A 14,319-nucleotide genomic window follows, 5' to 3' on the forward strand; every position below is an offset into this window, starting at 1 on the left:
GGGAAAACTGGACAGCCACATGCAAAAGAATGAAAGTAAACCATTCCCTTACACCACGCACAAAAATCAACTAAAAATGGATTAAAGACTTGAATGTAAGACCCAAAACCATGAAACTTCTAGAAGAAAACATAGGCAGTATGTCCTTTGACATCAGTCTTAGCTGCATATTTTCAAGTACCATGTCTGACTGTGCAAAGGAAACAAAAGAAAAAATGAACAAATGGGACTACATCAAACCAAAAAGCTTCTGCACCGCAAAGGAAACCATCAACAAAACGAAAAGACAATCTAACAATTGGGGGAAGATATTTGCAAACCATATATCAGATAAGGGGTTAATATGCAAAATATACAAAGAACTAATACAGCTCAACAACAAAAAAACCAACAACCCAAATAAAAAATGGGCAAAGGATCTGAACAGAGATTTCTCCAAAGAAGATATACTGATGGCCAACAGGCATATGAAAAGATGCTCAACATCATTAGCTATCAGGGAAATGCAAATCAAAACTACAATGAGGTATCACCTCACTCCGGTCAGAATGGCTATAATTAACAAGACAAGAAACAACAAATGTTGGAGAGGTTGTGGAGAGAAGGGAACCCTTGTACATTGCTGGTGGGAGTGCAAACTGGTGCAGCCACTATGAAAGCAGTATGGAGTATCCTCAGAAAATTAAGAATAGATCTACCGTATGATCCAGCTATCCCACTGCTAGGCATTTATCCAAACAATTTGAAAACGCAAAGGTATAAAGATACTTGCACCCCTATGTTCATTGCAGTATTATATACAATAGCCAAGATTTGGAAGCAATCTAGGTGCCCATCAAGGGACAAATTGGTAAAGAAGATGTGGTTTAGATACGATGGAATACTACTCAGCCATAAGAAATGATGAAATCCAACCATTTGTGACAACATGGATGGACCTTGAGGGTATTATGCTGAGTGAAATAAGTCAGAATGAGAAAGGCAAATACCATATGATCTCACTCATAAGTAGAAGATAAAAACAACGACAAACAAACACATAGCATTGGAGATTGGATAGGTGGTTACCATAGGGGAAGAGGAAGGGCAAAAGGGGTGATTAGGCTCACACGTGAGGGGAGGGAATATAATTAGTTTTTGCGTGGTGGACATGATGTAATCTACACAGAATTCGAAACATATTATGATGTACATCCAAATGCTATATAATATTATAATCCAATGTTACTGCAATTAAAAATATAAATAAAAAATAAACAAAATAAAATATAAAAAAAGAAAGATGTGACCTCTTTAATCAGGGCAGACACAAAGACACTGACAGGACACCTGTCATTAGGAAGACATTTATTTATGCTTTTATCATCAATTATTTCCCATTTTCTCAGCTCTTACTTTGTATTATTAACTGATCCAGGAATGTACATACATTAGTAATTACGTGGTTTTTTTTTTTTTTAGATTTTTTTAACTTTTCCTTTTTCTCCCCAAAGCCCCCTGGTACATAGTTGCATATTTTTAGAGGTGGGTCCTTCTGGTTGTGGCATGTGGGATGCCACCTCAGCATGGCCTGACAAGCGGTGCCATGTCCGCGCCCAGGATCTGAACTGGTGAAACCCTGGGCCGCCAAATTGGAGTGCTCAAACCCAATCACTAGGCCACGGGGCTGGCCCCCAGCAATTATGTTTTATCATCAATTATTTCCCACTTTCTCAGCTTTTACTTCGTATTGTCAACTGATCCAGGAATGTACGTATATTAGCTAACGTGTTCTCAAAAGAAATGCAGAATGTAGGGAATAGTTTAACTTCTCCATGATTACCAGAAAACAGTCACTGAAGCGGATTTAGAAATTGTTTTTTTCTAAATGTAAATTCTGTACTGTTTCCCCTCTATCATGCAGTGTCTTCATCAAGTGAAGTGATGTTTGTTAATACTCTTTAATATATAAAGCACTCAAAATGCTCATCATCATCATCCTCCTCTTCATTACCTTAGTTTGTATCCTGGCTACTTTTGCTGTTCCATGGTTATCACATTTTGCAGTATTCTAAGTGTTTTCACATAATTATCTAATGTTGTCTCGTAATTTTCTTGCTGAAAGAAAGAGAAGGGCAATATCTTAGATAAAGTGAATGGAAAGAATGGAAAGAAATACTTAAGACCATCAAAGGAAGAAAACAACACAGCTTTCCCCTGAGTCGGTTATTAGAACTTAATATCTTTTTGTGTTTGGGGGGTTTGAGTACAAATCTTAGGACACTCTCTTTCAATCAAGCCCAAGTATTGATGAAGTCCCAGGCTGAAAATGACAATAAACACTAGGAAAGTTTTGGTAAGTGAAGAGACAACTGATTTCACTAGATCACTGAGAATACTTAAATATTTGGGCTCTATCTGTGCCTTGCCCAGAGAATATCAGCCTGGGTCACTTGATGTCTTCGTAGTCTAGGCTGCACATTGCTTTTCGGGAATCATTGCCTCACTCTGCTCACTCCGCATTCCCCACAACCTTTAGAACACCAGCCAAATATTTTGTTCAGCCCCTTAGCACACCCATCTTGAGGTCTTGACTTGTCCTTGAATGTCCCTCCCTGTAAATCGCTCAGCACTGACACCTGTCCTAGTTGAGGGCTTGGAATTTTCACTGACACCAACCAAATAAATGATTCTAGACATAAATTTTATCTCCTTTAATGTTCAGTGGGATCTGTCCTCGTAATGGCATTAATTTTAGTCTCTGATGATGGGCAAACAAGTTTAATAATTTACAAATTATTGAATATCTCATGCTTCAGATATTAGACTTCTCACTTTTTGTTTGTAAATAATATTTCTCAGTCCTGAAAAGAACTATGTAAGCTAAGTATTATTGTAACTTTTTAACAACTAATAATAATAATGATAGTGTTAAAAAACATGAAACTGAAGGGGAGAGTTTTAGTGAGTTTCTCTAGGCCACACTGAAAATATGTGCAAATTCCCATTCAGGTCTGTTTGACTTGAGCACTTTCAGCAGTCTCGCACTGCCTATACTGGCATGGGCTGTGCTGGAGGCTGGAGATTGTAAACTGTTGGGCTTGTGGGACTGGATTATCTGAAGGAACTTGTTTTCTTGTGATGTTTCCTGGTCACATGATTTGGGACTTTGTAAACGAAGCCCCTTCATATTTCTCCAAAAATCTTCTTTTCACTCCTCCTTGAGACCCTTTGGGTCCTTATCATAAAGTCATTTCCATTTTATTGTGCTATCTCCCCTTCCTTTTTTCTGTTTTTATTATTAATCCAAAGAACATTTCTTCAGAAATCTCATTCGATTGCATTGCTCTGATTTTGATGACTTCAAAATTTCTGTCCTATGTCTTTTTTTAGGGGGAGGGAAATGAATAAATGAACAACTGAATGAAGACTCCTTAATTTTATAATTCAGTTCCCCTCAACCCAAAAGCTTCATACAGCACCTCCTATGTGCATATGTTCACAACTTATACTTGATAGTTTGTAGACAGTAACGACCAGTGGCTCCTTCAGATTCATACAGTTAATCTAAATTCTTATCCAATCTTATTTGGCTTTACTTAGGATAAATCCAGGAAATTCTCTTTGTCGTTGGTATCTTAAATCAGAATAGAGGGAGAATTCTGGGTCCTCCGTTTAACCTGCAGGATTAATTTTACCAAAGATTAATGTCACATTTCTCTTTCTTTCATCCATCCTGCATTGATTTATCTGTTGTTGGGTAATTCACAAATCCTCCATCCCTTATCACAGAGCTTGCCTCTGGTGGACGTGTAAGTCCTATGAACTCTGGGTATTTTTCTGATCTATTGCTCTCGACCATGGTAGAAGGATCCAAATGCTAAATTAAGCTGAATATTACAGGAAGCTTAGAACTGACAAGGGTAAAATTATAGGATAATATTTAAGACAAGTTGATAAAAATTAGGGGCAACTCTACACAATCAAGCCAATTTCTTTCATGTCTCCAGATAATGGTTTTTCTATTCCTTTTCATATTTTGTAAATGTTACAGTGAGAGGCTTTAAATTGGGAAGGGATTCTCTGTGGGGAAATGACATGTTTTGTTTTTTCTGTTCTTTTTAAAATGCCCATTTTAACAGTCAAGTGGGTTGACAGGTTTTCTGCTTTCCATGAAGTGCAAAAACATTATATTAAATCACTTAGACCTGGAAATGAGACCAGATTTGGTCTTCTATTATTATCTCCAGGACACTAAAAGGTCAAATATATTACAACTTATAGCTCTCTCCCTATGAATTAAGTTGTTTCCGTTTTAGCACTCTAGAATTCTGTTAACTTGTGACTGGATGTGTCTGGGAAAGTCAAGTAGCCTGGAAACAAAAGGATGAATCTACCGTGCTTTCCTTAGTTTACCCAAAGGCAAGTACTTTTGTTTTTGTTTTCCACAAGAAAGATATGGTAATCATATGCCCTGAGAGAGGTGTTATCTAACACTATGGTATAATCATTTTGCAATGTTTAAGCCAGGTGCTTTTCTCAAACACTCTTCTCATTGAGAAGAATGTGAAGGACTACCTCGTAGAGCGAGTTGAGACACTAAGCAAACATTCAGATCAAGCATGGGATGTCAACTGTGGGGGTGGGATCTTAAGATACCCTTTCTACTGCTCTCCTACTCAGAGAAACTAGAGGGTACTCATCTGCTTGGACTCAGAGTCTGGGTTTCTGAGTAATTTTCTGAATTGGGAAATCTCTGGGCTTCAAAAGGAGGCTTCTTCACTTCATCTGTCTTATCTCAGGGCATAGACCTGCCATCTATTGAAGTCCAGGCCTCCTTACTTTTCTTCTTGCTTATGACATCTGCTAATCTCCCATCCCATTGGCTCCTCCACCTTGCAGCAGCTGACAGAAAAGGGAACTCAGACTCACTAATCAGGCCCCCATCCCTCTAAATAGTGTAGAAGGGATGCTATCTGGGCCCCAAGTTACTCACCTTTCTTGTTGTCACAGCTTTCTCTACCTCTTACTTGTGTAAGGAGCCCAGGAAAACTCTAAAACTAAGATAGAGCATTTACACCACTGGCTTGATGCCTTAGTGAGTTGCTGCTCTTGAGGGACGTGCAATCCACAGGCAACAGGCTGAAAAGGATATTCTCTGTTTGTTTTTTCCTGGGCAATGGGGAGTATATGGGATATGAGTGTTGGGTTGGAGAGTTATAAGGAAAGTGAGGTATTTGAGCAACTTATCTGAGGAGGAGAGTGCTAGAATCATCATCATCTTTAGGTCCATCCATTCTGCCACATCTGCAGGAAATTTTACTGGGCACTTCTATCTCTTCTTTTACTATGCTCTTTAGTGATATCAGATCTGCCATTTACAGTCACACAGAACAGTTTCTGGCCCCTCCAAATGACAACATTTCAGAGATTCAGGTTTATTTGTGTTTATTCCCTCCACTCTCTCCTTGGTCGACAGGGTTGTTCAAACAAATTAAGCCACCCCACCTCCTGTGTCTGTTCCTCATGTGACATTGTGAAAGCCCTATTTTGTTCCACAGCAAATATGTACTGAGTAATCAGAGGGGATAGATGAGGAATTAAGGACCTTAAGACAGACAGAGATGAATGGGGGAAGGCATGCTTACTGGGAGTTCTTCCATATCTTTGTTTTTATGTCCTTAGAGAGACAGAGCATCTTCAAAACTAGGAAATGTTTCTTGCTATCTTATTCTGTCCCAAGGGGCTTCCTTTCTTTCTAACAGAGGTAAAAAATTGAAAACATGAAGAGGCCCCAGGCTGAATTGCAGAAGCATCTGTGTGTGTGTAACAGCTTTATTGACCTATAATTGATATACACAAAAATGCATTTATTTAATGTAAACGGTTTGATGAATTTGTACATGAAATCATCATCAAAATCAAGGTTATAGACATATTAATCCCCTCCAAAAACTTCCTTGTTGCAAATGGCAGGGTTCTTTACCTTTTTAAGCCTGAATAATATTCCACTCTGTGTGTATACCACATTTTCCTTATCCATTCATCTGTTAATGAACATGTGCGTTGCTGCAATATCTTGGCTATTTTGAATGATGTTGTAATGAACATGGGAGAGCTAGATAAATAAGGCCTGTCTCTCAACATAAGAAAGAACACATATGAGAAGCCCACAGCTAACATCGTATGCCACAGTTAAAACTGAAAGATTTTCCTCTAAGATTAAGAACAAAACAAGGATGCACACTCTGTCACACTATGTCCACTTCTATTCAACATAGCACTGAAAGTTGTAGCCAGAGCAATTAGACAAGAAAAAGAAATAAAGACATCCTATTTGGAATTGAAGAAGTAAAATTATCTCTGTTCACAAATAACATGATCTGTTGTTTAGAAAACCCCCAAAACTACATTAAAAAACTGTTAGAACGAGGGGCCGGCCAGGTGGCACAGCGCTTAAGTTTGCATGCTCTGCTTCTTGGCGGCCTGGGGTTCACGGGTTGGGATGCCAGGTGCAGACATGGCACCACTTGGCAAAAAGCCATGCTGTGGCAGGCATCCCACGTATAAAAAAGAGGAAGATGGGCATGGATGTTAGCTCAGGACCAGTCTTCCTCAGCAAAAAAAGGAAGATTGGCAGTAGTTAGTTCAGGGTTAATCTTCCTCAAAAAAAAAAACCCAAAAACTCTTAGAACAAATAAAGCAATTCAGTGAAGTTGGAGGATACAAAATCAATATACAAAAATCACTTGTGTTTCTATGCACTAATGATGTACTACTCATAAAGGAAATTAAGAAAATAATCCAGCTTATAATACCCTCAACAAGAGTAAAACACTCACGAATAAACTTAACCAAGGAGGTGAAAGACTTATATACTGAAAACTGTAAAATGTTGATGAAGGAAATTAAAGACAAATAAATGGAAAGACATTGCATTATCATGGATTAGAAGACTTAATATTGTCAAAATCTCCATGTTACCCAAAGTTATCTACAAATTTGATGCAATTCCTATCAAAATCTTAGTGATATTTTTTATAGAAATGGAAAAAAAAAGTCTAAAATCCATATGTAACCACAAGAGACTTTAAGTAGTCAAAGCAATCTTGAGATAGAAGAACAAAGTGGGAGGCATCACACTTCCTGATTTCAAAATATATTACGAAGTTTTAGTAATTTAAAACATTATGGAATTGGCATAAAAACTAACATATAGAATAGAAAGCCCAGGAATAAACTCACACATATATAGTCAACCGATTTTTGACAAATATCTCAAGATATACAATAGGAAAAGAGAATTCTCTTTAACTAACGACGTTGGGAAAACTGGATATCCCCATGCAGATGAATGAAATTGGACGCTTATCTCACACTGTATTCAAAAATCAACCAAAAATGGATTAAAGATTTAAATATAAGATTTTAAAATATAAAGCTCAGAATAAAACATAGGGGAAAAACATCATGACATTGGATTTAGCAATGATTTATTGGACATACACAAAGCACAAGCAAGAAAAGCAAAATTAGACAACTGGGACTACATTGAACTAAAATGTTAATGTACAGCAAGGGAAATAATCAACAGAGTGAAAAGGCAACCTATGGAATGGGAGAAACTATTTTCAAACCAGATACCTGATAAGGGATTAGTACTGAAAATATTATAAGGAACTCCTACAACTCAGCAGCAAAAAAACAAAATAACTTGAGTTGAAAAATGGGCAAAGGAACTGAATAGACTTTTCTCCAAAGAAGACATACAAATGGCCAACACGTATATGAAAAGGTGCTCAACATTTCTAATTACTCACAAAAAGCAAATCAAAGCCACAACGAAATAATCACCTCACAACTATTAGAGTGGTGATCATTAAAAAAACAAGATAAGTATTGATGAGGATATGGAGAAACTGGAACCCTTGTACACTCTTGGCAGTAATGTAAACTGCTGCAGCCACTATGGAAAACAGTATGGAGGTCCGCAAAAAAGGAAAAATAGAACTAACCTATCACCCAGCAATCCCACTTCTGAATATATACCCCAAAGACTTGGTATCAGAATCTCAGAAAGGTATGTGCAGAAGCAACATAAGAGAGCATTTGTTTCCAAACATTGGCCTCTAAATCGTGCTTCAAATAACCACTCCCTGTGTTTTTGCCATTTTGCATGCCAGTGAAGAAAGTGCCTGCCTCAGTGGTCTCTTTGGGATGATCTTGGAAGTGTCTCAATCCAAGGGACACTGAACTTTAAGAGGTGATGCAGATGAGAGGAATGTGTACCTAAAGTCTAGAGTCTCAAGTATTATAATATCAGGCAATAGCGTAGGACCAAAGGAAGGTCATTCTGGAACAAAGTGTCCGTTTGGAGCCAGGGATTCCCATTTGCTGCAGAGGTGTGAAGTGCTTTATCTATAGCTTGCATTACTTGGAATGTGGTGTAAACCTAGTAAACAGTTGTTGAATAAATAAATGAATAAACTTCATAGTATTTATTCAGGAATTATGATTCATAAATAGGTTTATTCAAGGAATGTTCCTGAAGCTGCCTCTGGGTCTATCCCTTTTCCGAGTAATGAAGGCATCAATGTCAATCAGGTTTCAGTGTTGCCTTCCAGGAACTAGAATAGATCAGTACGAAGGATGATTTCAGTAGCAAGTGATGAGTGCTCTAAGAGAGATGTAAACAAGTTGCAAAGGGAGCAGAAGAGAGAAGATCCGGGAACAGCACACAGAGGGCAGAAACTTATCTCCTCCTGGAAGGACAAGAGTCTTCCAGCGAAGATGGAGAAAGCAGTAGGGGAGTACTATAGCAGTAATGAAACTGGGAGATCCACTCCCCAGGCCTGTGCGGTTACGGGTTCATCCCTCTGCTGCCTACATTCGGCGGTAAACTGGGGAGGACTGCTAGACCCTGTACTCAGAGATTTTCATTTCTGTCCAGACTCACGGGCTGCAGGCTAGATTCTTCCATTGTCTTCATTCATTACTTAATTCTCTCACACATTAGTTATTGAAGGATGAGTTTTTACATGCCAGGCCCAAGTTAAGCATTGAGGACACAGAGAGAACTAAAACATAGTTCCTGATCTGTAGCCTCAAAGGTTTCAATGTCTCATGTGCCATCATTTATATTTACAATATCGTGTGTTATGTACTACAATTGAAGGAAGCACAGAGTGCTCAGGGATCACTATTGAAACCCCTGACTTGGCTTGGGGTGGGAGTAGACAAGGTCCCAATTCAAGTTTTAGTAGAAATCACATTCTAGTCCAGAAGAAATATAATTATTTTTCTTCCTCTGCATTCTAATTCTGCGCTCTTGACACCAATGGATCAGCTTACCTTGGCTTATTCTTAGGCCTTCTCCCAGCATTCAACAACTATCTGAGACACTCTCCCATCTCTTTTGATCCTTAGGACCCTGAGCATGAGGGTCTCCCTCTCCATCTCTCTCTCTGTCTCCTTCTTCCTCTCTCTCTACACACACACTTTTTCCCAAGACTCATTTGAAAGTAAATTGTAAACACTACAACCTTTCTTCATAGATAGTAAGCATGTACCTCCTAAAAACAGATTCTCTTACATAACCACAAAACCATTTTCAAACCCAGGCAAATTATACTAACCTAATAATATCATCAAGATACAATACGTATTTAAATTTCACAGTTGTCCTAATAACTACTAGTTAATGCTAGTATTTGGTTATTATGTATCTTTAATCGCTTTTAATTTAAGTTAATTCCTCTGATGTAGTTTTTATAACATTGCATTTTTAAAAGATTTCAGGCTAGTTTATATGTGTGTATGTATGTGATCCTTCCCATACTTGAGATTTTTCTGATCATTTCCTTATGATTAGGTTCACGTTGAACATTTTTGGTAGGAATTTGTACATGTGATGTTTTATTCTTATTGTACATCTCAGAATGCACGCAAGATCAGATTATTCCATTATTGGCTAGGCTAAATTTGATCACTTGTTTAAAGTTGTCATGGCCAATCGTTTTATTGTTTAGGTACATTCATTGTTTTGTATTTAGTAAGTAAACTTTCCAGTGATGCAGAGAGACTGTGGATATTTTGTTTCCCAACATCCTTTATGCATTTGTTGATTATTTTTAAGTTACGTTAAAAACTGCAAAAAGGTACTTTTCTAAGTCTATGATAATACTTTAGCATTTATTATATGACATTCTTCTATAAAGAAGAGTTTTCTTCTTTTCCTGCTATTTTCCCTCTTTGTTTTGAATATCACTATGGACTCATATTTTTAAAAAACTCAATTCATGATCACCAATTGCTGTGAAAATTGTTTTTAATGTTCCAATTGTCAACCTTTGGCCACTGCTAGCCCTTTCACATGAATTCGTGTGTTTCTTTTTTACACGACCTTATTGTTTCTGTAGTCTTTACTGCTTCAGTTATAAGCTATTCCAGTATCAACTTATATTTTCCCTGTGTCATAATTGGAATTACTATTGCTCCGAGGATCCTGGGTTATTTGTAGTGGGGAATGGTATTTAGAAAGCAGTAAGTGGGTACTAGCTCCGCTCACTGCTACTGGTGTCACTGCTTCTGGGCACTTTCAGAGAACAGAGAAAGAAAATGTAGATATATAATTTTTAAAAAATATATCTACTTTTTTCCACTACTTATTACACTGACTTAATTTATCTTCCATTCCCTTTTTCCTGTCTGTTACGACAATCTCTTAGATGGTTTCTTTACGATGTTTTTCTTCTCCCTTTCAACCTTTCTAATCTGTAATCCACAGTTAAGCCTGTGCAACCTTTTACAATGCAATAGCCTTTCCATGACTGGCTTTTAAACGAAGAATGAAGGTCAAATGTTTCAACAGGTCTGAGGGGCCCCAAGAAATCTCATCACTGCCCGTGATTTCTGCTCATCTTCTGTTTTTCTCCCTCCAACACATACAGATTCTGAAGCCATATGCGACTACTCACCTTTCCATAAGCACGGCAAATTATTCCACACCTCGGGTTTTTGTTTTTTACATTCTTTTCCCTTTCTTAGGTGCGCCCTCCCCTTGCCTATCTTTTCTGCCTGACAAACTCATACTCACCTTTCAGCCTCCTGACCTACCTCCTTTCTCATTTCCTCTTGGCAAGGCAGTAAGCCCTCTTCTAGGTTCATATAGCACTTTGTGTGTACCTATTGCAGCTCCATTAAACTTTATTATAATTATGTGTTTACAGGCTTCTGTCCTCCAACAGATGGAGGAGACCATATATGGTTCATTTTAATATCTCTTGTCCAGAGCACAAATTCTTGCACTAGGAAACACTAAAGAAAATATCAGAGGTTAATGAGTTCAGGGAAGAATCAAGACAGTTCTTCACCCATTAGTCTGAGGATGTTCATTTACTTGTCATACTCTTGATAATGTGCGTAGGTCAAGCCTCGGAATAAGGGCAATCTGGACATAAAATATGACTGGCAATGTTTTCCCTCAGATTTTGTGGCTGTTCCTTGGTTTCATCAGCCCGGCCTCATTAGCACTCTGAGCATGGCGCCCCTGATGGGTTTGGATTTCACACTGTAGATGATGGGATTGAGCACAGGGGGCACCATCAGGTACACATAGGCAACAAGAGCATGAACAATGGGGGACAGGTGTCTCCCAAAACGGTGGATCATGGACACTCCTATGACTGGGATGTAGAAAACCAGAACAGCTGAGATGTGAGAAACACAAGTGTTGAGGGCCCGCACACGCTCCCTGGGAGAGGCCAGACCCATCACTGTATGAAGAATAAGGATATAAGACAGGACAACAAGCAAGGAGTCTATACCCACTGTGGACAGAACTATGTACAGCCCATAAATAATGTTGACAGTAATGTCAGCACAGGCCCGTTTCATGACATCTGCATGGAAACAGAATGAGTGGGACAAGAGGATCTTGCCAGGGCAAAAGTTCAGCCGCTTTAGTAAGAAGGGCAGTGGGAAGAGGGACACAGTGGCTCGAGCCACAATAGCTAACCCAATCCTGATAATGACATTATTTGTGAGGACAGCTGCATAGTGCAGGGGGGTGGAGATGGCCACAAAGCGATCAAATGACATGGCCAGGAGCACTGAGGACTCCACCACAGAGAAGGAGTGGAGGAAGAACATCTGGACCAGGCAGGCATTGAAGCCGATGAGCCGATAGTCAAACCAGAGCACAGCCAGGGTGGTGGGCAGTGTGGACAAGGTGAGGCCCACATCGGTGAGAGCCAGCATGGACAGGAAGTAGTACATGGGCTGGTGCAGGCTGGGAGTCCTCCTTACAGCCAGGAGGATCAGGCCATTTCCAGTGAGAGCTGCAGTGTACATGGCAGAGAAGGGCATGGAGATGCAGCCATGAATGGCCTCCAGGCCTGGAATGCCAATCATCAGGAAAGCAGATGGCTGGAAGAAAGAGGTGTTGATACAGGTCTGAGAAGGGAGCATCCTTGGAGGAAAGATGAGGTGTCCAGAAAGATGTGACCTCTTCAATCTGGGCAGAAAAATAGGAAGATGAGACAAAAGTATTGGAAAAAACACCAACTCTGATGTTAGTTGACTTCAGTTCGCACACAATAGCAAATATGAAATGTGAAAGAGATCTAAAAACATACTCCATCTAAAAGCAAACTGGAGAATATTTATAATTCATACCTATTTACTGTGAAATATCATTTGATAGGGTGAAACACTGATTTCTTGGCATACTGAAGAAAATAAGGTTTTGTTTCAAAAAATTTGAGATGATTCTACAGAGGGTAATCAAAAATCTCTATTTTAAACAAGAAGCAGTGGTCTCATGGAGATAAATTGCAAACATTCTGTATAAGCCTGAAGTGCTGACAGCATGGGCTTATTTCTCTTTCTTGGATTCACCTTTAAATCCCCCCAAACCAAACAAACAAGTAAATAAGCAAACAAAAAGCACTCAAAAGGTAGGTTAATAAAATAACCTAAGGGAAACTGCCACCCAAATATCTTTTAGCAGCTATTTTAAAACCCAGCAAAAATAGGTCTTTGAGACAAAAGGAGTTTTAGCATGAATCCTGGGGCCTACAGTTATGCCATACTGAGCCAATGGGATCAACTCACTCTGAAAGTAAGGATGACCTATTCTTTTCCTTTTCTTTTGGAATGAGGGTGACATGCACTTTGCCTCCAGAGCAGAGGAGTTTGCATATTTTGGTGGTAGATTTTGAAAGAAAGCATAGTGAAGTAAAGTTGCTGACAGGGTCGGCTGCGTCATCCTCCATGCCTTCTCTCTCAGACACTGTTTCTGAGCAAATATCAAGTCTCGGTGCAAGTCACCCCAGTCAAAGACGAGCAACGGAGAAGTTCCAACATAGAATTTGTGCAGGTATGTTTTGCAAAAATGAAAAGGTATAAAACAAGTTAAATAGATGTAAAAATGCTCTTTGAGATAATGAATTATTCAGGAAAGAGAAGAAAATTCTTTATGAAAATTTCCTAAAGAAAGAAATTAAAGAAATCATGAACCAAATTAAAACTTTTGATATTAGAGTATAAAAATGAGTACAATAAAAAAGAAAATGAAAATCAAAATGGAAACTGAAGAAAATAACATGAGGAAAATTATAAAAGATACTTTGAAATAGAAAATATTCCTGTTACGAAAAGGCATACTACTTAAAACACTCAGATATAGAGAATAGAATTACAAATAATAAAACAAAATTAAATTAAAACAATGATAAAAGTAATTAGAGATAATACAATAGACATGCCAGATAAATAGTGGAATTCAAAACGTAGGTATTCTTGAATAGGAATAAAATAAAAATGCAAAATAGAAAAATATTTACGTGTACCATAAAATATTTTTCTGAAAGATGAAATAAACACTAAATCTTTATATAAAAGTGCTTGTAATGTAATGTACCAGAAAATAAATACTAACAAATAAGCAAATCTAGATGTATCTAGGTATAGTTGTTATATTGAAACAATAAACAAAAATTCTATAAGCACTCTGATAGAAGCAGCAAATCTCAAAATGGAAAAATATCAGACTTTATCCCAGAAATCTCTTAAGACCAGTAGACCACAAAAAAAGGATCAATGTGTACAGAGAGTGTGGATAAATTGATGTAATCATGTATTCCTAATACATCTAGAATGTTGTTCGGGTGGAAAAGGAAAAAATACGTCAAAGTCAATGTTTTAATTGTTATTTGTAATATGGACTATTATTATAGGATAAATCATTTAAGTAGTTATTTTAATGCCTTTGGAACTCAAATTTTAAAAAATAAAAGATACATATCTAAAATCGAATGAGTAAATCAAAATGCTGTAATC

At 38.0% G+C, this 14,319-nt stretch overlaps 1 protein-coding gene across 1 annotated transcript; it reads right to left on the reverse strand.

Moving 5' to 3' along the window:
* Positions 1-11,490: 11,490 nt before the first annotated feature.
* On the reverse strand, positions 11,491-12,447 carry OR51A63 (olfactory receptor family 51 subfamily A member 63). The gene has a single exon (NM_001391285.1). The coding sequence runs from the start codon at positions 12,445-12,447 to the stop codon at positions 11,491-11,493; it is 957 nt and encodes a 318-aa protein (NP_001378214.1).
* Positions 12,448-14,319: the final 1,872 nt, after the last annotated feature.

Source organism: Equus caballus, chromosome 7 (genome assembly GCF_041296265.1).
Source record: "Equus caballus isolate H_3958 breed thoroughbred chromosome 7, TB-T2T, whole genome shotgun sequence".
Classification (NCBI taxonomy): Eukaryota; Metazoa; Chordata; class Mammalia; order Perissodactyla; family Equidae; genus Equus; species Equus caballus.

Bases quoted from the DNA above. Each gene is read 5' to 3' on its own strand.
- OR51A63 (NM_001391285.1), bottom strand. From the start codon at position 12,447: ATGCTCCCTTCTCAGACCTGTATCAACACCTCTTTCTTCCAGCCATCT.